Source organism: Sceloporus occidentalis, unplaced genomic scaffold (assembly GCF_023333645.1).
Source record: "Sceloporus occidentalis isolate IW3139 unplaced genomic scaffold, rSceOcc1.0.p SCAF_1, whole genome shotgun sequence".
NCBI classification, from domain to species: domain Eukaryota; kingdom Metazoa; phylum Chordata; class Lepidosauria; order Squamata; family Phrynosomatidae; genus Sceloporus; species Sceloporus occidentalis.
In genome coordinates this window covers 182,293,511-182,318,095 of record NW_028316981.1, presented here as the reverse complement: position 1 = coordinate 182,318,095, position 24,585 = coordinate 182,293,511, and the positions used below count along the sequence as shown (strand labels likewise).

Here is a 24,585-nt window from a genome sequence, read left to right as displayed (position 1 = left end):
CCCTCTTCTCCTCTACCCCGGAGCATGGCCACCTCCTCAACGCCCAATCAGGTTGCGCCTAAGACGCGTCATTCTGACCAATGACAAAGCTCCTTGCTCGTTGGTTTAGTTTCCGTCCCCCCGCCCTCTCTGGTTCTAATCTATTTTTCCATTGCTTCCGCCAGTATCCATATTAGGAAGATAACGACACACATTCCCCGCCCCCTTTAGGCTGCAGGGAACCAATCATCCATTGAGATGGATTTTGATTGATTGCTGCAACAGCCTATCACATACCAGATTGAGGTTAAGTGACTCTCAGGGAACCAGTAGCGTCTACAAAATGGGATGGTTGATGGCTGATCTCAGCCAATTAGAGAGCTAGCCTTCTGTCACATGGAGAATTAATGCAGTTTGGCAACACCATGACTCCATCCTATGGAATCCTGGGATTTGTAGTTTGTAGTGGCACCAGGGAAGGATAAATATCTCACAAAACTACACTGCTTTAATTGCCATAGCTCAATGCTATGGAGTCCTGGGATTTGTAGTTTGTTCTAGCACCAGAGCTCTCTGACAAGAGAAGGATAAACATCTCACAAAATTACACTGCTTTAACTGCCACGGCTCACTGCTATGGAATTGTGGGAGTTGTAGTTTTGTGCCACACAACAAATGATAAACCCCTACAATATAATCCCTACAAATCAGGACTCCATAGGATAGAGCCATGACAGTTCAAGCAAACCAAGAATCCCAAATTGGTTTTTAGCTGGTGGTCAGAGACTAGATGCCCTCAAGGTGTAATTTTCTATCATGAAGACACTTTCACATTTGAAGGCCCAAAGTCAATCATCATTAGCAAACCAGGGTTCAGCCATATTGATGGTGGGGATCAGAATAGTAAGAGAGATTAGTAAGCATTATTGTCTGTTCCAATGAGTCCTTCCTTCTGGTGATGTGTCTGAAGTACAACAGCCTCAGTTTTGTCATCTTGGCTTCCATGGTGATTTCCAGCTTGATCTGCTCTGGGACCCATTTGTTTGTCCTTTTGGCTGTTCATGGGATCCTCCTCAGCACTCTTCTCCAGCGCCACATAATCTCAAATGAATTGGTTTTCTTCCTAAAGGGGTAGCTGTGTTGGCCATATAGCAAATCCAATAACATCCAAACAATGATACCTTTATTGGGCCAACCAAAATGCACAATGACATGTTGCAAGCTTTCGAGGTCACACTGCCTTCTTCATCAGACAAACAGGAGAAAGTAATTGAAGATGTTAGTAAAAGGCCTGCGTTTTCTGATTTCTGGTCTTAGATAGCTCTCCCTACCATCTGAACTAAGACCAGAAACACAAAATACATGCCTATATGAATAACATCTTCAATTTCTTTCTCCTGTTTGCCTGTTGGAGAAGAAGCCAGTGTGACTTCGAAAGCTTGCAACATGATTCTGTCAGTCTTTTACTAAGGCTCTTTGTTCCCTTTAGGCGCCTGGATGAACGCTTCACCTTGAACATCTTCACATCTTCCCCCTTCCGCATCCCACTCTCCCAGAAGCCTCTATTCTAAACTGCATGTACTTTGGTTCACTCTCATCTTTTATTCCATCTATATGTACATATTGACTCTTGCATATTACCAGACATTGGTATCTGGGTTTGTCCACCTCAGCACGACTTTCCCGGCATAATGCCTTTTGAATTCCCCAATTTTCCCCTGTGTGATAAAGACCATTGAGCTATCAGAAAGAAAAAGTGTCACTATCTCAGCCACCCGTTTAAAAAAGTTTTGGTTCTTGGAATATTTTTGGATTCCAGAAATCCAGATAAGGGAGACTCAACCTGTAGTTTGTTTCCTTCACATTGGACCCTTGGTTCTTTGAAAAGGTGGTTGGCAAGGCTTAAAATCAGGAGGTTAAGAACCACAGTTTTAGAAGACAAGTGTTGAAAAGCAGCAGGACATGAAAAATAATATATAACCTGGAGGCAGGATTAGCTCTTTTTCCTGTAGGTGGCAGTCCAAAGAGCTCCATTTGTTCTCTTCTGCTGAGCAGCTGAATATTGCACTGGCTGAGTTTACGAAGAGTATGGTAGTGACTGTTGATGAGAATTGCTTCATTCATAGTGGGATGTGGGATGGATTTCTGAACTGACCCTTTATGCACTGGAACAGAAACAGCTGTTTACCTAGCTTTCCTCATAGGCAGATTATTTTCATCCAGGGTCCCTGCATTACACATGATCTCACCTGCTTTTTCTCTGTTGAAAACATTTGCAAAGTGTAATTCATTCTAAATTCAAATGCAAATGCCCTCTTTAGTGCAGATCAGCATAATTTTGCAAATGAATACTGTTTTTCTTTTTCTTTGTTATGTCCTTTTCCTTAGTTTGGCTCCTGTTAAGCTTCACTGTGATTACAACTGCATTATTTTTCTGAAACCAAGGAGACAGTGAGCAACCATGACTGTTATGTTTTCCAAAATTATTTTTTAGGATGAAAGGGTGTGTGTTCCTGTTGTGTAATGGCTAAGGGGCTAACAATTCAATGCACATTTACCCACATGCGGCTCTTGCTGTTGTGTATCTTCAACTTCAAGTCATTTCCAATTTATGGCGAATCTATCATGGGTCTTTTTTGGCAAAATTTGTTGGAGGGGGGGGGTGCATGTTGCCTTTTTCTTCCTTTAAGGCTGAGTGTGTGAGACTTGCCCAGGATCACTTAGTGGGTCTCCATGGCCATGTAAAGATTCAAACCCTGAATCATGTCACATAGTTTCCTTTTACTAACACTGTGCTTCAGCATAGTTACATCAGTGTTGGAAGCAGAAAAGTCTGAAGGGATACAGGATTTGACTTTAAGTCCATTTTCTCCTGTGTGCTTTTCACTTTCAGCCATATACCAGCAAAGTTCATGTGTCATGTATCTTGGGAGAGGCATCCCTGCAACAGTAGTTCAGCTGGCTAAATTTTCAACTTCCACCACATCTATGAGCTGGTGTTACAGATCACATCACAGCACAACCCACCACTTCATATAAAGTCCACAAGGACCACAGGAACAATAGGGTGTATGACATTGGTCTATATGCCTGGCCTCACATTACACACACTTTAAACATCTAAAAGAAAACCTGGTAACTATGGATTAGGAGCACGTTGAACTCTATTGACAAAAAAATGCATTTCCCAAACAAAGAAGGAATCATGAGTGAATGCTTCATACAGCTCCCTAGCATTCTTTAGGTGACCAACTCCACATACAAGATGCAAATACACACAAACAACCTTCCCTCACTCCACTCCTACAACTAGAGATTTCCTTCCCTCACTCCACTCCTACAACAAGCATCTTTTATTTTCAGAAATCCTTCTATGCCTGATAGGGTGTCACACAAGTTGCTGGATTCTTCTTCCTCACACAGGTTCACTCTGGATTCAATTGGCGTAGGGATGAGGTTCTTTAGTGATGGATGAGGCATTGCTGTTAGAAGGACGTCTGGTGGCAATCAGCTGTGTGTTAAGAAAACTAGACTAGAAGCCCTCCCTCTAACATGCTATATTAATCAATAGCAGGAAGCTTTTGTTTTAGGGAGAAACATTTGTTCAGTCTTGCAAACCCTACTTGCAATCCAAAATTACATAGCCTAGACACAGGCTTCTTACCTCAGTAGACAAACTCAGCAGGAGGCAACATTTATCAGAACCTCACACTCCCATCCCTGACCCTAAACACCAAGAAACGCGTAAAGAACGATACAGCACAATGTTGTTGTTGTTGTTATAATTATTATTAAGCTTTATTTATATAGCGCTGTAAATTTACACATAGAATCAATTAATGTTTACTTTTTAAACTCCATTCTCAATTCCCTAGATCCAGAAAAAAAGGCAGGTATTGAGAGTATGAAAAGTTGGCAAACAACCAGCAAAGACTGTAAATCAATGTGGAGAGACAGAGTTCCAATAAGACTTAAGTCTTATTGGGAGCATGAAGACAAGAAATTTATAAGATAAGTTGTTTGTGTGTCTTATGTATGTGATATTTTTTATGTTATATGTTTTTGTAAATTTTCAATAAAAAATAAAAAAAATTAAAAATGTAGATAGACAGAGTGAGGATATAAAAGAAAATTATCTCACTATCACAAAAACTGTGAACTAAAATACTGTTACTGAACTGTCCTGAGGTAGCAGGAGAGACAGAGCTTCGTAGTCGTATAGTCAGCTTGCTCTAGTCTAAATCTAGTCTGGTCAGGAGTTAAGGATGGTTTTGGAGATCTGGAGTGAGAAGCTTTTTTGTTAATACTATCATGATTGGAGTTACGTGTGACTACAATTAAGATCTGCTGGAGAAATAATATGGAGAGGTCCTAGCCCTTGACTTAATTGAAGAGTCAGTGGAGTGTTTCATTCCCTGCTTTTAGATTCAGCTTCCCTTATGAGTATTTCCAGAATTTCTTCACACATATAGAGAGCACGGGGGACATGGAAACAGCCTGTGAAGAGAGAAAGGGGAGGTTCAAATGGGGAGCGCAACACAGGGATCTTGTGTGACTTCTTTTACCTCAGTGATGGGAAGTCGGTTGACCCTCTGGCTGTTGTTGCTCTCCAGCTCCCATCAGCTCAGACCAAAGTGTCACTCCAATGAAATCCCTTTCCAATTAATTAATCTAACCAGTCAACTAAAAGTTCATATTTTTGTTGTTGCTGTGTGCCTTCAAGTCATTTCTGACTTATGGGGACCCTAAGGCTATCCTATCACTGGGGCTGAGAATGTGTGATTTCCCCAGTCACCCTGAGGGGTTTCCATGGCCAAGCAAGGAATCAAACCCAATCTCCAGAGTCCAACTCCTGTGCTCAAACCACTATATCACACTCTCTCTCATATACCCTAACCTGCTTCCAAGCTTTGCATGTTAGGATGAAGCAGCGATATTTAAAAGGAATGATGATTCCTCCTCTGCCTCTCCAAAATCCTGTTCTTCCAGAAGGACAAGTTGCAGGCTGATACCAGGGGGTGTCTTTGATTTTGTTTCAAAGCAGCAGGATTTCAGGCCAGAATCAGTCAGTGTCATTGGACTCCGCTGCACTCCACTATCCTAGAAGCCTACACTTCTAATTCCAGGTATCTGTGATTGGCTGTGGTTTGAATTTGCAATCTGCATATAACTCAGAGGCACTTTGATATGGGGAGGGAGACTCTTTTTTAAATTTTCTAGATTCTATGGTAGTTTTCCTATTGGAAATAGACTCTTGAACAGACTAAATCATATGTGTTCTGCTTCCCTTCCCCCATTGATGCATGATTGGACTCAAGCCACCCATTTTCTAGCATTCTTACCTTTAAATGGTCCTCCTTTGATTGTGAGGGCCACCTTACCCTCCTGGGTCAGATAGCCAAACCACTCACCCCTCTCTGGGTCACAGAACTAAGGAAGAAACAAACAATATGGCAGAACAATGTATCAGCATGGTCCACTTGGAGAGCATGAACTCAGACTGGAGTGGGGGGATCGAAGCTCAAAAATGCTCACTGGTAAATCAGTGTGTTTTAGCCCAGGGATGAGCAACTATCCAGTGCTGGGGGAGCACATTAGATTTACCAGCATTTCCAATGAAGGATGCAACACCACATAATCTGTGTCCACCAATGAAATGCCACCTTAGTGGCCTCTCTTTATAGTGCAAAAGGATATTGGAGCATTCTCTTGCACCATATGGCCCTGCAAGGTTTTCAAGGCAAAGCATCTTTCCCCCTGTCACTTATGATTTCTGTGGCATGAAAGGCACTAGCTGATTCTACAGGTTTGCCATGGAGGCCACAAAAAGGGGGTGCAAATGGGTGCCCTGAACCTCATCTTACCCATCTCTACTTTAACTTCTTTTACTATTCAGGAGTTGAGAGAAGATAAAATATGGGAACTCCATAGGTGCTGCCCTGTGCTCAGGATACTCCAAAGGATCTAAAACCACAATGCGTTCTGAGTTCAAACAGATTCCATGATTCTCAGACTCCAGCCTTCTAATATACCTTGTCAAAGGTGTATTTTGCCATCTGGTTGAACAGATCTAGGAGCTCTCTGTCTCGAGTGTCAGCAAAACCCATCAGGAAAGCAATCATGGCTTCTGTATGTGGCCACCAAAGCTTCATTTTCCATTCTAGCTGGAAAATAGAGAACAGGGGAACATTGAAGTACAGGGAATCCAGGTGGAAGTGTGAGCACATAATATATGTATTTGTGTATATATTTCTCAAACCTATTGTGTAAGTAGGCTGTAGGGTCCAAGACCCACCATACCTGAGTAGGGCAAAGGCCATCCACATCCTGGAAGGCAAAAAGGCCCCCATGTTCAGGGTCCCAGCCTGAATGGAATGGCTGCTTCACAAACCTTTCCACAGCCTGAGACACGAGATTTGAGTCTTGCTGGCGCTGGGCATGACGGAGCAGGAACCAGCCTGCTTCCAGGGCATGACCTTGGAGTGAAGAGAGATAGAACTGTCCTAAGTCACACAGCTGTTCTGTCCCCAAGTTGTTCTCCACTCCTAACTTGTAAACAAGTGGCCTATATACCCAACTAGGCTTGACACCCAGCTTCTGTCCTCTTCTTCTTTGACCCTCTAGATGTTTTAGACTTCAGTTTCTAGAATCTCTTACCATTGCCCAAGCCTGCTAGAGCTTTGGGGAACTGAAATCCCAAGCAGCCAGAGGACCAAAGTTTGAGAACCGCTGTTCTAGAAAAACCTAACTACTATTAGCAGAATAAACATGTCTCTCTTTGTATTTCTTTATGCAAAGGGATCTTGCAGGACCTTTGAGACTAGGTACTGCAAGATCTCTTTGCATACTAATTTTCCAGACTAACACAGCTATTTCTTTTATTTATATTTCTTGTGCACAAAATTATTCCACTTCACAGGTTTTAAGAAAATACCTTGTGAAGAAAACCTTGGGATAAAGTTGTCATAAGTTGGAGTTGTCTTGAAGAACTACTTCCACAATCACGTACTTAGCACATTTTATGAAACATACATGTATGTGTGTGTGTATTCAGAAATGGAAATTGTTCTGGAGCCCTGGTGGCGCAGTGGTTAAATGCCTTTACTGCAGCCACTCACTCAAAACCACAAGGTTGCGAGTTCAATACCAGCAAAAGGGCTCAAGCTCGACTCAGGCTTGCATCCTTCTGAGGAGGTCACTAAAATGAGATTGTTGGGGCAATTAGGTTACAGTTGTAAACCGCTTAGACACTGTTAGTTCAGTATGAAGCGGTATAAAAATGAAGCTGTTTGTTTTTCTGCAGAACAGGAAGGCAATGGTAAATTCGTTCTGAAAAAAAACCTTGTGAAGAAAATCCTAGAAGACAGTTGCCATACACTGGAGTCAATATGAACATGAACCAACAGATTAAAATTACAAGAAAAGAGATTCCACTTAAATGTTAGGAAGAATTTCTGTACTGTACACAGGGATATTGGGAAGCTTGGAAAAAGTATGAGGGATTGCTCTATCACGCTTCTGCACTACAGAGAGTTGCCACTGCAGATACTAACAGTTTTAGAGGGAGAGAAGTGGCAGGACATTTAATGGTGTTGTAGGCTCCCCAACATTGGGTACGGAGGGAAGGGTCCAGAATGGCGTCCACTTGATCCTGTGAAAGTTGTCCACTCACAATTTAGAGCAGTAGTGGGAATCATGTACCCCTCCTGATATTGAACTGCACCCCAGCAAACCTAGCTGCCATAGACAATGGTGAGAAATGCTTGGAGTTGCAGTCCAATAACATCAGGAGAGCTGTATCATTGCCAGACCTGATTTAGAGACTCCAAAAGCATCCTTGCCCCCAACTCATAGGAAGGTGCCTGAGATAGAGGCTGCATCTACATTGCAGAAATAATGCAGTTTGACTCTGCTTTAGCTGACATGCCTCAATGCTATGGACTTGCTATGGTACTCACCTTCCCTGTTTCAGATAGAATTGGCTGATTCAAAGACTCAGAGCAAGGGGATGGGATTATGTGGTGCTCCAAATACATGGAACAGCAGCTCCCAGCATCCCTCACCTATGGCTTAGCTGACCAGAGCTGTTTAGAGTAGAAATTCCACATAATCTAGAGTGACATCTCAATTCCTACCACTACTCTAAGGATGTATCCACACTGCACAGACAAAGCATCTTGAAATCACTTTAACTGTCATGGCTCCATCCTGGGATTAGTAGTTTTGTGAGATATTTAGCCTTCTCTATCAAAGAGCTCTGGTGCCACAACAAACTACAAGTTGGCAAAATTCCATAACACTGAACCATGGCAATTAAAGTTGTGTCAAACTGCATTATTTCTGCAGTGCAGATCCAGCCAGAGGCACACCGTTGGCTCATCAAACCCAGTATATATTGACTGACAGATAGACAGTTTGCAAGATTATAGGTCAAAGTCTTTTCCCTGCAATACATGCATCAATCAGGAACTGTATCAGGAGCCAATGACATCCCTTCCTACCAGGATTTTGTTGTCTTCCCAAACACCCTGGTAGTTCCTTGCCATCTTCAGAGACATTCTCCAATACAGCAGTGCCATTCTTCTGCAGGAAAAGTAGAGAGGGATTTGTTTGTGGTACAGATCAAACTGAACATCACACAAAAAAGTCTTAAGGAGGGCTTGCTCTACCTGAACATGTGTGAGTATTCGTTGAGCAGCCCAGTTCCCCACCTCACTGAATCGGCTCGCAGCCTCTTCATCTCCTTCTGATAGCTGGTCCACAAGGTTGAGGAGCATCATGGGAACAGCCATCGAGTCATGGGGGACAGCTCCCGACAATTGTGGTCGCCCCAGCTCAGAGGGATCTTCCCTCACCCAGTGCACAATGGCATCCATCATAGTCAGGGCCTCTTTCTGTCATCAGAAACCCCATTACCAAAAGGAAAAGGAAAAGAAGAGTCACCTCATGTTGCTCAGATCTGACCTTCCAGGCCACTGGCTAACCACAAGGCTTATGAGTATGGAACCTGGCTCTGGGTCTAGTTCATTCACTCACTGATAGGATTCCAGGGATTACTGATTACTGATGTGTAATCTGTACTCAGGACAAGAGGCTACTGTTAGGACAGAATATGAGGAAACAGAATGGTTTCCAATTGGCAACGGGGTCAGGCAAGGCTGCATTTTATTACCCTACTTTTTAAACGTGCATGCTGTACATATCACGTGTAAAGCAGGATTAGACTCAGAGGAAAGAGGCATGAAAACTGGAGGAAGGAACTTCAACAATTTCAGATATGCAGATAATAGCAAAGATTTGGAACAATCACTCAAGAAAGTCAAGGAAGAAAGTGCAAAGATAGGTTTACAGCTAACCATTAGGAAAACAAAAATAATAACCATATTTGATTTACATAACTTTAATGCAGACAATGAAGACATTGAAATAATTCAAGATTTTCCATACCTTGGCTTAGTCATTAATCAAAATGGAGACTGCAGTCAAGAAATAAACTTATTTGAATTGTAGTGCTGCAGAAGAGCTCTACAGCTACCGTGGACTGCTAAGAAGACCAATAAATGCGTCCTAGACTAGAGCAAATCAAGCCTGAACTCCCCATACAAGCCAAAATGACTAAACTGAGGTTAACATACTTTGGACATATCATGAGAAGACATGACTCACTAGAGATGACAACAATGCCTGGCAAGATAGAGGACAGTAGGAAAAGAGGAAGACGCCATTCCAGATGGATAGATTCAATCAAGGAAGCCATGGCTTTCCTGAGTCTATAAGAACTGAGCAGGGCTGTTGAGGATAAGGTGACTTGGAGATCTCACATTCCTAGGGTCGCCATAAGTCCAAGTTACCTTAATGCCAGTTAACAACAGGAAGCTATAGAAAGAATAGAAGAATGTCGCTGTACAGTGACTAGTTAACCGCCAAGTGCTTCTCCCCACCAGAAACAGGAGAGATTTAGCGTAAGAGCTGCTGGGCAGCTGTTGTTGTTGTTAAATGCCTTCAAATCAACCTCAACTCATGGCAACCCTATGGATGAAACATCTCCAAGACTCTCTGAATTCTACTGCTCTGCTTAGGTTTTGCAGACTCATGCCCATGACCTCTCTAATTGAATCTATAGTCATATGGCATGCAGGCTTCCTCTCTTTCTTCTACCCTCAACCTTACCAGCATTATTTTATTTTCTAATGACTTATGCCTTCTCATGATATGTCTAAAGTACTACATCCTCAATTTGATCATCTTGGCTTCTAGGGGTATTTCAGGCTTGATCTGTTCAAGGACCCATTTGTTTGTCTTTTTTGGCCATCCATGGTATCCTCGGCACTCGTCTCCAGTACCACATCACAAATAAGTTGATTTTCTTTCACTAGGCTTTCTTCACTGTCAAGCTCTCACATCTGCACATGGTGAAGGGGTCCTGCCGACAGTCCTCTTCTTGAATAGACGGTGGTTATTCTTTATTCTATCAACAGAACCCCAGTATCCATAGAGACAGTAAGACCATCCCTAACTGCAGCACCATGAGGTAATGAACTGGATTGACTCCTACTCATTATTTTTTTAACTGAAGTGTGCTCTAGGACCTGTGCCATAACTTTTGGGAAGGGTGCCAGGCTGATTCTATGGGGAAAGAGGAGATGCAGGATTAAATAAGCATTGTATCCACACAACCCTGGGGGAGGAGGGGCACAGTTCAACAGGGACACCTGTTATTCTGCTCCCTTGGCCTCACCTGATATCTGGATTCCCCTGTCGCTCGCCCAAGCTCATCCAGCCCAAGGACGTAGAAGCACTCACTGAAAATAGTGCGCTGGATTTTCACTGGGCGCCCATCCCGAGTCAGAACAAAGGCACACTTCTGGGAAGGTAGGGCCACTCGTGCGTGTCGCAGTAGGAATTCCCCACCTGAGTTAAAGAAAGGGAATTGAGGGTGCATTGTGGACTCTATTAAGAAAGTCACAGGTATGAGTTTATGTGAACTAAGCAGAGTAGTGGAGGACAGAGAGTCTCGGGGCTCATACAGACAGGCCAAAATAAAGCTGCTTCAGGCCACTTTGGAGGTATGCTGTTTAAAAGACACATGCATCTTAAGAGGCCAGAAGCTGCACCAAAGCTGTCTGCCAGTCCTTAGGACTGGAGCGTGACTTTGGCGCGACTTCTGGACTCTTAGGACGTATGCATCATTTAAACAGCATACCCGAAGCAGCTTTATTTTGGCCTGTCTGTATGGGCTCTTGGAGATGTCTCATCCACAGGGTAGCCATGGGTTGAGATCGACTCAAGGGCGGTGAACAACAACAACATCATCTCCACCTGGATTGATCTGTCTTGTTAGGTACCTGGGCCCAGAGTGTTTGTCCTCGGACATTATTCTCCCCTTTTGCCCACCTTTGGTGTTGACATTAGATTATTATTTTTACAATAGCCTGCATTCTTCACTAAGAGCCATCATAATGCAACCAAGACTCCAGTCACTGAGAACAAGGAAGTCCCTAGTTCAAAATTTCATCTCTACCATGAACAGGCGAGATGGGCTTGAGAATGATTGTCTGTTTGAGACTCACTCCCTGAAAGCATTACTGCAGTAATTGTCATGTTTGGCCTTCCAGGTACTCTTGGAGGGTGGCAGCAAAGCCAGTGTTGAGCAATGCTAGGTGCTGTACTGCAGAATTAATGCAGTTGGACCCTGCTTTAACTGCCCTGGCTCAATGCTAGGGGTTGGAAATGCTAAGGAAATCAGAATGCTAGGGAAATAAATTCTAGGCTTTGTAATTTTGTGAGATATTTAGCCTTCTTTTCTGTTAGAGAGCATTGGTGCCACAACAAACTACAAATCCCAGAATCCCATAGGATAGAACCAGTCGAAGTGATGTTATACTGCATTCATTCTGCAGTGTGGCAGCAGCCTACATGTTCCCTATCCCCACCTCACTGAGTTGTTATAAAGATTATTTGGCTGGATGGGCATGGTCAAGGATTATCATGATTTATTTTCTGGGTTCATCCCCTTCAACTCCAGATCTTCCTCTATAGCTGTGTTTTATCCCATTCCACACATAAAAGTTCACCTATTAGGATCCCCAAGCTTTATCTATTACATATGAGAGGCAGAGATGACCACCTGCTCGGGCTGCCTGCAGGAGGTCAGGACGCCGGAACCGTGGTACTTTCCGATACAATCGACTGTACATCCACACCTGTTAGGGAAGGGAATTGAGGTGATCAGACTGGTACCTTTGATCTCATCCAGCACAGTAGTGCTCAAACTTTGAGTTTCAGATGTCAGTTCCCAGGATCCCAGAGCACTGGCCATACCAGCTGGGAGTTGAAATCCAAAACATCTGGAGGGTCAAAAGTTAAGAACCCTATGAGCATCCTTCTGCTGCTTAAACAAAAGGCCCTTTCACACTACATAATTTAAAAGGCACTATGATTTCACTGTAACTGCCATGGCAGCATTCTATGGAATCCTGGGAGTGGTAGTTTGGTCAGAGGCACCAGAGGAGCACCCTGACTGAAGATTTTGAATGACCCTCCCTAAACTACAAATCCCAGGATTCCACAGGAAGGAACCAAGGTACTTAAAGTGGAATCATGGTGGTGTAACTGTGCCCCAAATGTGGAGAAACTCTTTTCCCTCCCATGAAGGCCAAACATCTGGAAGACCAAAGTTTAGGAACCACTGATCTAAAGAATGAGGTGATGGAGATGAAATTTGCTTAGAAGTCCGACTGTTCCATGCAGATAAACCCTTTCCTCTAACCTGGCTGGATAGGGCTCTGCAGTGCTTAATGGAAGGCACCCTGTACATGCTCAGAGAAACCCCTGACATTATTTTATTGCATTCATTTCCTTCAATGAAACATGACTGTGAAACTAATTTCAAGCACAACTGGGTTCTGGAGAGCTTTATGTCACCTGAAAATCACCCCCAGCAGCCTCAGTTTTTCCTACCTGTACAGAGCGAGCATGGCGCAGTTGTTTGAGCATTGGACTATGAATCTGGAGGCCAGGATTTGAATCCCAGCTCTGCCAAAGAACCCATTGGGTGATCTTGGGCAAGTCACACTCTCTCGGCCTCACAGAATGGCAATAGCAAACCCCTTCTGAAGAAACGTGCCAAGAAAATCCTGTGATAGGTTTGCCTTAGGGCTGCCTTAAGTCAGAAATGACTTGAAGGCACATAACAACTTTAGGGGGTAATAATAGAAAATCTAAAAACACTAAAAAAAGAGCAAGTAAATCCACAGGACCTGAATATTCCTACCTGCCGTCCTTGCAACCAGACATATTTCAAGTCATCATAAACCTTCCCATCCTGGCCCAGACATGTAAAGAACCCTCTAGAAAGAAAAATGACAGACACCAATTAGAACCAGAAGGAATGAGGAACTAAGAGGGCGACCAGATGTCATAACTGTAAAGGAGAACAAGGCATTGCAAAATGGAGGACATTCAAGAAAAATGTAGGTCATGACAAAATCTCATGACATTCAGAAACTGGAGCATGTCCAAAGGAGGGCGACTAAAATGGTGAAGGGTCTGGAAATCATGTCCTATGAGGAATGACTTAAGGAGCTGGGGATGGTTAGTCTGTAGAAGAGAAGGTTAAGAGGTGATATGATAGCCCTGTTTAAATACTTGAAGGGGTGTCATATTGAGGAGGGAGCTAGCTTGTTTTCTGCTGCTCCAGAGACTAGGACCCAGAGCAATGGATGCAAGCTACAGGAAAAGATATTCCACCTCAACATTAGGAGGAGCTTCCTGACAGTAAGGGCTGTTCGACAGTGGAACACACTCCTTGGAGTGCAGTGGAGTCTCCCTCCTTGGAGGTCTTTAAACAGAGGCTGGATGGCCAATTGTCATGGATGCTTTGACTGAGAGTTCCTGCATGGCAGAATGGGGTTGGACTGGATGGCCCTTGTGGTCTCTTCCAACTCTATGATTCTAAAACTCAAAATGCTAATATAAATACATGCTAATTAGTCCTACTCAAAATGGAAAGCATTTTGAGATTCCTCCTGGACTGAAGGCTGAAATATAAGACATGTCCTGGAAAAGAAGGTCCTCTGGTCACTTTGCCTGCCTTTTCCAGGACATTTTTTAAAAAGCAAATATCCTTTCTTTTTAAAAGGGCCTCTCTCCATTTAGGCCAACTTTGCTTGGAGACAGACATAGCACTCTAAACTTAAAATCCCCCACTCTACCAACCCACACACACACACACACACCTGTCTTTATCAAAAGGAGATAGTGTGATCTAGGGGCTAGAGCTACAACTATGGAATATAGTGTGCATCTATACAACAACGATAACATCATCATCAACTACACTGTAGATGCCAATGGAAAAGAAGAAAATATGTGTTTCATCTAGTATAGAGTGCATCTGCACTGTAGAAATAATGCAGTTTGACATCATTTTAACTGCCATGGCTTCACTCTACAGGATCAGGGGATTTGTAGTTTTGTGAGGCACCATCCCTCTTTGGCAGACAAAGCTAAAGTTCTTGTAAAACTACAAATCCCAGTCTCCATAGGATGGAGCTACAACATTTAAACCAGCATGGGATAGCGGTTTGAGTGTTGGACTATGACCCTGGAGACCAGGGTTCGATTTCCAGCTCAGCCATGGAAACCCCTTGGGTGACTTTGAGCCAGACACACTCTCTCAGCCTCCACAATAGGCAATGGCAAACCACCTTTGAACAAATCTTGCCAATAAAATCCTATGACAGGTTCGCCTCAGGGTCACCATGAGAACCAGTGTGGTGTAGTGGTTTATGTGTTGAGACTACAACTCTGGAGATCATTGTTTGGTTCTCAGCTTAAGCATAAAAACACACTGGGTGACCTTAGGCAAGTCACACTCTCTCAGCCTTAGAGGATGGCAATGGCAAACCCCCTCTGAAGAAACATGCCAGGAAGACCCTATGAAAGGCCCACTTTAGGGTCAATAAAAGTAAAAAATGACTCGAAAGCACACAACAAGGGTCCATATAAGTTGGAAATGACTTGAAGGCACACAACAACAGACAACATTTAAAGTTGTGTCAAACTGCACTACTTCTTCAGTGTAGATGCATCAATAGAAATCTGTATTCAAATCCTCACTCAACCACATAGCACTCAAAGCCCTGGAGCAGGGTGACCAGATGGCATAACCGCAAAGCAGGAAAAGACACCACAAAATGTAAGGCATTCCCAAATAAAAGCTAAAAAGACTAATAGAAATGTCAACTCATGCTTTTTAACCACGCTCAAAATGGACGACATGTTGGAATTTTTCCTGGACAGAAGGCTGAAATGTAGGACTTGTCCTGGAAAAGGAGGACATCCGGTCACCCTGCCCTGGAGGGCCAAGGGTAGCTTAGACAGAAAAAAGAAGAGATAGGCAACCCATAGTCTTCGTCGTGGGAATGCTGCAGCCAAAAAGCCACCACCATGTCCAGCTCCTGAGAGATCCTTTGGTGCCAGTTGCGCAGAATCTGCAAATCCATTCTTGGTGCTTCTCCAAGTAGCAGGAATGCAATCTGACTGTAGGGAAAGCAGAGAGAGTTTTTGTTTTATTAGCTGGCTCAGCAATTTCCATGATATTGCCCAGACTTTAGGATCAAGGGGGGAAAACTCAGCCCCAAAGACCAAAAATGTGCAGATACTGACATACCTGGGAAGATAACACAGCAATGATTTCAGGCTGAATTTGGACACTGGGAGAGTACAAAGGCACACTTTGCAGTTTAAGACATCAACAAAAATCCTTGCCAAAGTTGCTAATGTGGCAACTGGTGGTCATATGATGTGCCCACAAGTCACCTGACACCAGCCAGACCCTTCCTCTCACGTGAGGAGGGGAAAAAAACCTGATTTGTCGTTGTTGTTTTCTTGCAGTTTCCCCAGGCTTGCTCTGTTAACTCCTCAGCTGCAGCCACTGAAGTCCAAAACACATGGCAGAAGTCACCCAGATTGAGAAGGCTTTAACTGCCCTGGCTCAGTGCTCATGGGAATTGTAGTTTATTGTGGCACCAGAGCTCTCTGACAGGGAAGGCTGAATCTCTCAGAAAACTACAAATCCCAGGAGTCTGCATGATGGAGTCATGGCTGTAGCCCCATCCTATGGGATCCTGGGCTGTGTAGTTCGCTAAGGTCTTGAGCCTCCTCTACCAAAGAGGGCTGGTGTCTCACAAAACTGCTAATCCCAGGATGGGGCCACCATCCTATTTAATTATTGGATGTGTAGTTTGCCAAGGTTTTTGAGTCTCCTCTGCTAAAAAGGGCTGGTGCTCCCACAAAACTACAAATCCCAGGAGTCTAGGATGGAGCCAGCATCCTATGGAATCCTGGAATCTGTAGTTTGCCAGAGTCTTGAGCTTCCTCTGCCAAAGGTTGGTGCCTCACAAAAAACCGGAGCCATAGTTGTAGCCGCATTCTATGGCATCCTGGGATCTGTAGTGTGCTGAAGTCTTGAGCCTCTTCTGGCAAAGAGGGCTGGTGCCTCACAAAACTGAATATCCTAGGAGTCTGTAGGATAGAGCCCTGGCTGTAGCCCCATCCTATGAAATCCTGGGATGCGTAGTTTTACACGGTCTCAAGCCTTTTCTGCCAAAAAGGGCTGGTGCTTCTACAAAACTAAAAATCCTAGGACTCTGTAGGATGGAGCCAGGGAAGTTAAAGTGGGGTCAAATTATAATATTACTACAGCGTGGCTGCCAATGTGGGGGAAATGGTTTGAGTGTTGTACTATAATATGGAGACCAGGGTTCAAATCCTTGTTCTGCTATGGAGACCCACTGGATGACTTTGGGCAAGTCACACTCTCTCAGCCTCAGAGGATGGCAATGGTGAACCCCCTCTGAAGAAACCGGCAAGAAAAAAACATAATAGGTTCACCACCATAAGCTGGAAATGACTTGAAGGCATGCAACAATAACAGTAATAGCAAATCTGTGCCCTAGACTTTAACTCCCTGCTCAGCCATGGAAACCTGTGACTTTGGCCAAATCACACTCTCTCAGCCTCAGAGGAAAGCAGTGTTGCAATGCAACCCTCCTTGGAATAAACCTTGCCAAGAAACCCCTCAGAGAAGGATACCAAAAATTGGGTGTCAAACTGGATTATTTCAAGGAATTGGAGAGCCTGTCCTTTATGTACAGGACAGTTTAAACCAATTCGGTCATCCTTTCAACGTTATTTAATGTTGTGTGTTGTTTCCGACTTATAGCGACCCCAAGGCATACCTATCATGGGGTTTTCTTGGCAAGATTTGTTCAGAGGAGGTTGGCCATTGCTTTCCCCTGAGGCTGAGAGAGTGTGACTTGCCCAGGGTCAACAAGGCCAAGCGGGGACTCGAACCCTGGTCTCCAGAGTCACACGATATGGATAGCCTTTATCTATTATCAACCTGAGAAACTGGCAACTCCTCAGAGGCTAGGCCAAATGACTAAGAAATAACTAACAAATGGCAGAGAAGGGGGATATGGAGGCCAGTTGGGCAGACACCCCAAGAGCAAACAAACCCCAAGGGCTGGGCTTGTTGTTAAGGAGGGTGAGGCAGCCGCCTCAGGTGGCAGCAAAGCTGTGGGAGGGCAGAATTCGGCCCATGTTTGTCCCCCAGTGTGCCCTCCCAGATACAGAGAAAGGACGGAGAATAAGGGTTTGGGCCCCCAATAATAATTATGACACCCCAAATAATAGTTCCTTCAGTCCCCCCAATGTCTAGTGTTGGAATAGCTTCAAACTTCAGCTGAACTCTTGTGCATCTGCACTGTAAAAATAACGCAGCTTGATACCACTTTAACTGCCAAGGCTCCATCCAACAGAATCATGGGATTTGTAATTTGGTGAGGAACCAGCCCTTTTTGGCAGAGGATTCTCAAGACCTTGTAAAACTACAAATCCCAGGATTCCATAGGATGGAGCTACGGCACTCAAAGTGGCATCAAACGTAGTCTAGCCACTTTTCCTTGAGACAAAAATTGGACATCGGGAATGGCAAAAACCAGATGGTGTTATGTAATATTCCATATTCATGACAAAGGGAGATGATTGCGAAAGTTTTATTACATAAACATATTGAGATAACAATTATTCTTTAGTGGCAGAACTCATACAGAAATTTAGGTAGACATAGGCTGCATCCACACTGCAGAAATAATCCAGTTCGACACCACTTTAACTGCCAATGCTCAGTTCTATCGAATTTTGAGAAAGGTACTTTTGTGAGACATTTTGTCTATCACAGACCTCTGTTGCCACTACAAACTACAATTCCCAAGATTCCATAGCATTGAGTCAGGGCAATAAAAGTAGTGTGAAACTGGATTATTTCTGCAGTGTAGATGCAGCCTGTCAGAGAGCTCTGGTGCCACAACAAGCTACAGTTCCCAGCATTCCATAGCATTGAGCCATGGCAGTTAAAGCGGTGTCAAACTGGATTATTTCTGCAGTGCAGATGCAGCCATAGAGGGCAACTATATTTCACCACAATCGTATCATGAATGTTTCTCTGAGGCAGTAATCTTAGGCAGCAATTTTCAGTCTTTCAACACATTGTCATAAAGCTTTTCACACTCCATAACATAATTCTGTGGTGTTTTGGGGTTTTGTTCTGTTTCTGGACAACCTCCATTTTAAACAGGGATCTTCAAACCATTTCCTCAACGTAACAGGGCATTTCCCCCTTGAAAACAGAAGAAAATTGACATTAGAGAGGTCCAAAACACACTGTCAAAACAGTCCAGTTTAGGGCACATTGATTCAGTGCTAAGGAATCCTGAGATTTGTACAATACAATACAAAGCCTTTATTACAGTCAACAGATCTCCAGGCAATACAAATTGATTCAGTGCTAGGAGGAAATCCTGAGATTTGTAGTTTGTTGTGGCCCCAGAGCTCTCTGATGGAGAAGGCTAAATGTCTCACAAAACTACAGTTCCTAAAATTCTATGGCATTGAGCCAGGGCAGTTAAAGCAGTGTCAAACTGGGTTATTTCTGCAGTGCAGATGCAGCCAAAGCAGGCCTAACCCTCAGTTTCTCTAATTGCCAAAGCTTAGCAGCAGCAGCAACAAAAAGGCAACACATGTCCCTTCCTCCCCCTTTCCCTGCCTGGCTTGGCCCTTCACCTAGCCCAGGATTTCTCCCATAAACCTGGCAGGAATTAGCTAGTGCCACCCACTCCACTCCACTCCTCCAAAGGGGAAGGAAGGAAGGAAGGGCCAGAGAACCAGGCCAACGTGGCTCCTGCAACACCTGCTTCTGCACTCCCTTCACATGTTCCCATAACACACTGTTATGTGAGCCACTCTCTCCAGACAGGGATCCCTTCCTCCTCCTCCTCCTGAATCCCTCTGAGGAGAGTTTCCAGCAGGAAGAGGGTGAGCCAGGTTGTTGTTCTTGTTCTTCTTGTTGTGTCATTTTATTTTTTACTTATGGAGAGCCTAAAGAAAACCTTGTTGTTGTGTGTTGGGTGCCTTCAAGTTGTTTCTAACTTATGGCGAACCTATCCTGGGGATTTTCCTGGCTAGATTTGCTCAGAGGAGGCTTTCCCCTGTGGCTGAAAGAGTGTGATTTGCCCTAGTTGTTCTTGTGTGCCTTCAAGTCGTTAATCATTTGCACAATTACTTGCCATTTCCACTTAATTTGCAGGATGCTTTAAATGCGCTTTAATCTCTCTTTAATGTCGAAATCAGCCCCAGTGTGATAAACACCACAGAGGAAAGCTGCCATTCCCTGCCTTCTCAGTGCTTTTCTTTCTCTCCAGGTTCTGGCGGAGGCGCCCCATGTTCAGACGCTCACACCTCAAAATCCTACTTACTGGGAATTCAGGGTAGGTTAAGGAAAAAGGAAGGGGGAGGACTAACTTGGGAAATCCCTAGTAGGCATGGCCAGGCTCTTCTCTGCCAGGAAGCACATGAAGCCTGACTTTGGCACAGGGACGTAGCTAGGATTTTAGGAAGGGGGGGGGCAGACTAAGTGCCACCATTATAATGGGGCTTGGGTGCAGTGGCGCAGCAGCACACACCATTCATTTTTCTAATGGAAGGGGGGTCCGGACCCCAAGAACACCCCCCCCCCCCTTGGCTACTTCCCAGTTTGGCAACATCCACACTGCAGTAATAATCCAGTTTGACATCACTTTAACTGATGTGGCTCAATGCTTTAGAATTCTGAGAGCTGTATTTGTGGGAGATATTTAGCCTTCTTTGTCAGAGAGCTCTGGTGCCACAACTACAGTTCCTAGGATTCCCCAGCGTTGAACTATGGCAGTTAAAGGAGTGTCAAACTGGATTAATTCAGCAGTGTGGATGCAGCCTCTTTTTGTATCTGTGCAAAATAGCTGTTTACTTGAAGCACAGTAGACTGACTGACTGATAGACTAAATGAAGGGAGTCCAAAATGGATGGAAGGAAGGAAGGAAGGAAGGAAGGAAGGAAGGAAGGAAGGAAAGAACTGGATCTCCTGGGAAGATTGGGTGGCAGAAAAAGGAAGGGACTTTGGGCAGTCCCAAAAACTAAGTGGGAAGCTCAAGAGACTCTTATAAACCTGCCAAAAAGAAAGAAAAGTTGATGAAAGAAAATGATGGTGGTGAAGGAAAACATGTTTGTCATGCCCACTCTGGATTGGCTCCACCCACTGTTTGCTTTTGCTCCACCCATCTCAGAGATGTCCACATCTCCCCCTCCCCTTTTTGCAAAAAATAATTTGGCTTTTCCCCATCCTTGTTATATAGTGGACCCTTGGTATCCACTAGGGTTTGGTTCCAAGACCTCCCAGGACATTATTCCTCTACAATTGATAATAGCCCTCCCAGGCCATAATTCCTCTGCAATTGATATTCAGAGCTGTTATTTTCTGCAATTCTTTAATGAGGAATTATAACTTGTACATGACCCAGGCAAAGGAGCCCATCAACCTGGAAAATGGCAGGGAGGTTGCTGTCTCTCCTGCTCAAACACACCTGTGTCCTGTAGGAAGGATGTTGACCAGATCCCAGAATCTGATGCCAACTTTTTTCTTTTCCCCGTAGGGTTGGCAAATCTGCCCTGATGAACCAGTATGTGAACAACCGCTTCAGCAGCCGCTACCGAGCTACCATTGGGGCCGACTTCCTTAGCAAGCAAGTACACATAGAGGGGCGTACACTGACAGTACAGGTAGGCCCAGCAAAGGGTTACTGCTGGTTGTGCCAAAGACCTAAATCAGGGTGGGACTCATGTAGCCCTCCACCTACTCTTACCGCTACTCTCAGCATTAATAGAAACCTCTGAAAAGTCACAGAGGTTTGTTACTGGTCTACAGTGAGTCTCCAGGGAAAAAATAAACATCTGTACCCAGTGGACACACATCTGGTGTCAGTCCTTGGCACAATGGGGGAAAACCCTGAGATAGCCTAAGAAGCTCTGCTCTAGTCTACCATTTTGTAAAATCTCCAGCCTAGGCCAGATATAAATCTCTCTTCCCTCACCTGGTAATGGAACAGGGTCCTCCATTACACCTGGGGAAACAGGGCAAGCTATAATACTACAGACACCCTGTCCTCCAAATCTAGACAAGCATTTGGCACTCTCCCTCAAACTGAAGTAGATGTGAGCATCACTGGCTGGGAGAACAGCAAAGATGCCATTCTGAGAAGGGTGTTGAGTAAAGAGGGAACCATTGATGCTCAGAATGTACTGACAAAGGAGCGGGACTTCTGGATTGTAACCCCTCTCTCTAGACTATGGAATCTACTCCTTATCAAGGCCCAGATGGCCCCAAATTATAATTTGTTGGTGCCAGGCTAGAATGATTCGCTCTCTGAGGGAGCAGTGATAGCCCTATGATTTCACTTTAACTGCCATGGCAAAATCCTATGGGTTTCTGGGATTGCCAGATTAAGAAGAGACATTTGGCATTCTTGCCCAGGAAGCTCGTGTCTCTGACCAAACTAACGGTCCCAGGAACCCATAGGCTGCAGCCATGGTGCCTAAAGGGAAATCATTGTGCTACAGCAGTGGTGGCAAACCTATGGCATGAGTGCCAGAGGTGGCACTCAGAGCCTTTTCTATAGGCACATATGCCATTGCCCCAGCACAGAATTTGCTAAAGTTTGTTACTAGAAAGCCAGAGGGATGTGGTACTTTATGATAAATAAGTGGGTTTTGGGTTGCAGTTTGGGCACTCGGTCTCTACGTTTGCCATCCCTGTGCTACAGCTTTGTAATGTGGAAAGGTCCCAAGTGTTTGATGAGATGATTTTGGCTAATTCTGTCCCCTCCCTTTAAGATTTGCATTATACCCATCAACTATCCTTATAATTTGTTGTCTGTAGTGAGAGGTGCCTACCCTGTAGTGGGCTAAGTGTATGTCATTGGCCTAAATACCCCAAAAGCACATGTTCCTGTCTGATCTTGGAAGGTAAGCTGTTTTAGCCCGGTTAGTACTGCTGTGGATTCTATTTTAAAGGAAGGAATTGGGATGGCCACTTGCATTGGCCACCACTGGGGACAACAGGGTTTGCCATAAACAGATGCTTAAATCTGCAGCCACACAATTCCTACTCCTGGTCTGTATCAAATTGCTAGCCCTAACCAGAGTAGGATAATTTAATCCGTAATATTTATATAACTGTTCTTTTACCATTTAGAAATTGATTCACTGGGTCTAGTCTAGTTGGTACTAACAGTTGGATTTAGATTGGAGTGGAAATCATGCAGTCCTCCAGCTGCTGCTGAACTAACTCCCAGCATAACTCATTAGTTCTGTTGGCCAGGGATGATAGGAGTTGACGTCTAACAGTGTTTGGAGGACTGAGCAATTCCCACTTCTGATACAGGCTAAAGAGCCCTAGTTAAACATGGAGAAATCCTTTTATGGAATCTCTCCCCTGAGGAAAAAGTTGGAAACTTTTTCAGTCCACAGAGTGTAGGGCAGCTCCAAATAAATGGGGAATAAAGCCCATCCATCCAACTACTGCCTGAGAAAAAAAGGTGAATTGAGAGAAATAATAAAGGATCCAACTATACAGTGGGCCCTCTACATCCCCTGGGGTGAGGGGCACAGGACCCCAGTGAAAGTGGAAAAACTGCAAATAAAAAAATACTACTTTTTTAACTGGAGAGAACACCCCTCCAGAAATCTCTAGGTCCTCCAGCACAACTCTGTGGTTAACATCTGTCAGAGTATTATCACAGAATTGCACTGGACCTACAATTGTCTAGGGAAGTGTTCTCTCTAGGTCCTCCAGTGCAACTTTGGTGGATGCTGACCATCAAGTTGTGCTGGAGGATCTAGAGAACATATTAATCAAATCTGCAAAAATCAAAACTGCAAATGTGGAAGGATGACTGTAGTGAAGTCTTGCTTCTCTTCCTACTGCTAGATTTGGGACACAGCCGGCACAGAAAGGTTCCAAGCCCTGGGGACTGCCCTATACCGGGGGTCAGACTGTTGCCTCCTCGTCTTTGATGTCACATCTGCCAGCTCTTTCCAAGCCCTGGATAAGTGGCACAAGCAGCTTCTGTTGCAGATTGAGCCAGGGGAAGAGCCCACTTTCCCCATCGCTGTCATCGGGAACAAGACTGACCTGGAGAACCGAGAGGTGCGGCTACATACACAGCCAGAGGGGGAGGCTGTAGGTGGTGGCCGAGGTCAAACATGGCACCCAACCCCAATATGGAAAGGCAGGCAGAGGAGGTTACGCAGTATAGCAAGAAACCATGGATGTGAGACCTACTCAGTGGCAGGTTGTGATCAGACACTAGTGCCACACAAAACTCCTGAAATTAGTACCCAGGAAATGAATACATCTTAAGAACTTGCTTTCACGTTATACATTAAAAGAACTTGTAATTATTTCTTATGGTAGCAGTCAAAATAACTGAGAAGGCAAGATAAACCCAAGCCCTATCTTTATCTAGGTCTCTTCAGAGGAGGCAGAGTTGTGGAGCAGGCTTCATGATGCCACGTACTTTGAAACCAGTGCCAAGGCAGCCACCAACGTACAGCAAGTGTTTGAATGGGCCATACGGGCTGTACTAAAGAATGTAAGAAACCAATTTAATTTTCAAGCCTCAAAACCCATGTATTAGGTGCTGACTAGACTATGTACTTTTGTAGAATTTAAACTCCTTCCCATCACTTTTTTTTCTTAAGAACTACGCAGTTCTAACTAGGTTTCTACATTTCCTGACTGTCCCCTTTCCACATGCCTTTCTCACCATTCTGTATCATTCCAGCGCAGGGGATCTGAGCCGCCAGAACCTGACTCAGTTCATCTGGAGACCAGGCCGCCAGAAGGGGCACACCGAGAGAAGTGTAGCTGCTGACAAGTTCTGGTGCAGTCGGGAAGATCCCCCCTCCGTCCTGCTTATGAAAAGGGGACTCTTTTGTGCATTGCAGTGATCAAGGAGTAGGGGGACACCCCACACAAGAGTCCCAAGGACATTTGCCTGGTTGTAGCCTATAACTGGACTGCAGTACAGATTTCTGCCCCTCTGGAAGAGGCAGCTTTCTAATCTAGGAGGGAGCTGTCCATATTCTAGTGGCTCTTCCCAAAGTATGTGGAAATAAATCTGTTTCATTCCTGGGCATATCTATGGTCAAAACAACCCTGTTTGCCTT

The 24,585-nt window shown here is 44.4% G+C and overlaps 2 protein-coding genes across 7 annotated transcripts; one reads left to right on the top strand and one right to left on the bottom strand.

Annotated features, from left to right (window-relative positions):
* Positions 1-3,770: 3,770 nt before the first annotated feature.
* On the bottom strand, positions 3,771-17,453 carry RENBP (renin binding protein). Of its 3 annotated transcripts, XM_089485602.1 has the most exons (11): positions 15,653-17,447; positions 15,385-15,522; positions 13,253-13,328; positions 12,107-12,182; positions 10,718-10,890; positions 8,649-8,873; positions 8,481-8,562; positions 6,280-6,455; positions 6,012-6,143; positions 5,322-5,409; positions 3,771-4,476 (listed from the first exon to the last, which is right to left on the bottom strand). In XM_089485602.1, exons 2-11 carry the CDS (start codon positions 15,483-15,485, stop codon positions 4,388-4,390), a joined length of 1,218 nt encoding a protein of 405 aa, XP_089341728.1. In that variant the 5' UTR covers positions 15,486-15,522; positions 15,653-17,447; the 3' UTR covers positions 3,771-4,387. The 3 variants fall into 3 exon arrangements, with proteins under 3 accessions (XP_089341728.1, XP_089341738.1, XP_089341747.1); XM_089485612.1 differs by lacking the exon at positions 5,322-5,409 and having other exon boundaries at positions 15,653-17,453; XM_089485621.1 differs by lacking the exon at positions 6,280-6,455 and having other exon boundaries at positions 6,012-6,139; positions 15,653-17,446.
* On the top strand, positions 10,489-24,554 carry LOC149322973 (ras-related protein Rab-7a-like). 4 transcript variants are annotated; one of them, XM_089485635.1, is made up of 6 exons: positions 10,489-10,510; positions 19,746-19,811; positions 21,012-21,138; positions 23,345-23,563; positions 23,883-24,008; positions 24,201-24,554. In XM_089485635.1, the coding sequence occupies exons 1-6, from the start codon at positions 10,506-10,508 to the stop codon at positions 24,288-24,290; spliced, it is 633 nt and encodes a 210-aa protein (XP_089341761.1). In that variant the 5' UTR covers positions 10,489-10,505; the 3' UTR covers positions 24,291-24,554. The 4 variants fall into 4 exon arrangements, with proteins under 4 accessions (XP_089341761.1, XP_089341776.1, XP_089341769.1 ...); XM_089485643.1 differs by lacking the exon at positions 10,489-10,510 and adding an exon at positions 18,311-19,359; XM_089485650.1 differs by lacking the exon at positions 19,746-19,811 and having other exon boundaries at positions 10,490-10,510.
* The last annotated feature ends 31 nt before the right edge of the window (positions 24,555-24,585 follow it).

Excerpts from the sequence above, each read along its gene's own strand:
- RENBP (XM_089485602.1), bottom strand. The coding sequence starts at position 15,485 with ATGGATTTGCAGATTCTGCGCAACTGGCACCAAAGGATCTCTCAGGAG. Across the intron at positions 8,874-10,717 it reads CAGGGGAATCCAGATATCAG|AAAGAGGCCCTGACTATGAT; the intron begins GTGAGGCCAAGG and ends TTCTGATGACAG. Across the intron at positions 8,563-8,648 it reads GAATACTCACACATGTTCAG|AAGAATGGCACTGCTGTATT; the intron begins GTAGAGCAAGCC and ends CTTTTCCTGCAG.
- LOC149322973 (XM_089485635.1), top strand. Across the intron at positions 19,812-21,011 it reads CTACTTACTGGGAATTCAGG|GGTTGGCAAATCTGCCCTGA; the intron begins GTAGGTTAAGGA and ends TTTTCCCCGTAG. Across the intron at positions 23,564-23,882 it reads CTGACCTGGAGAACCGAGAG|GTCTCTTCAGAGGAGGCAGA; the intron begins GTGCGGCTACAT and ends ATCTTTATCTAG.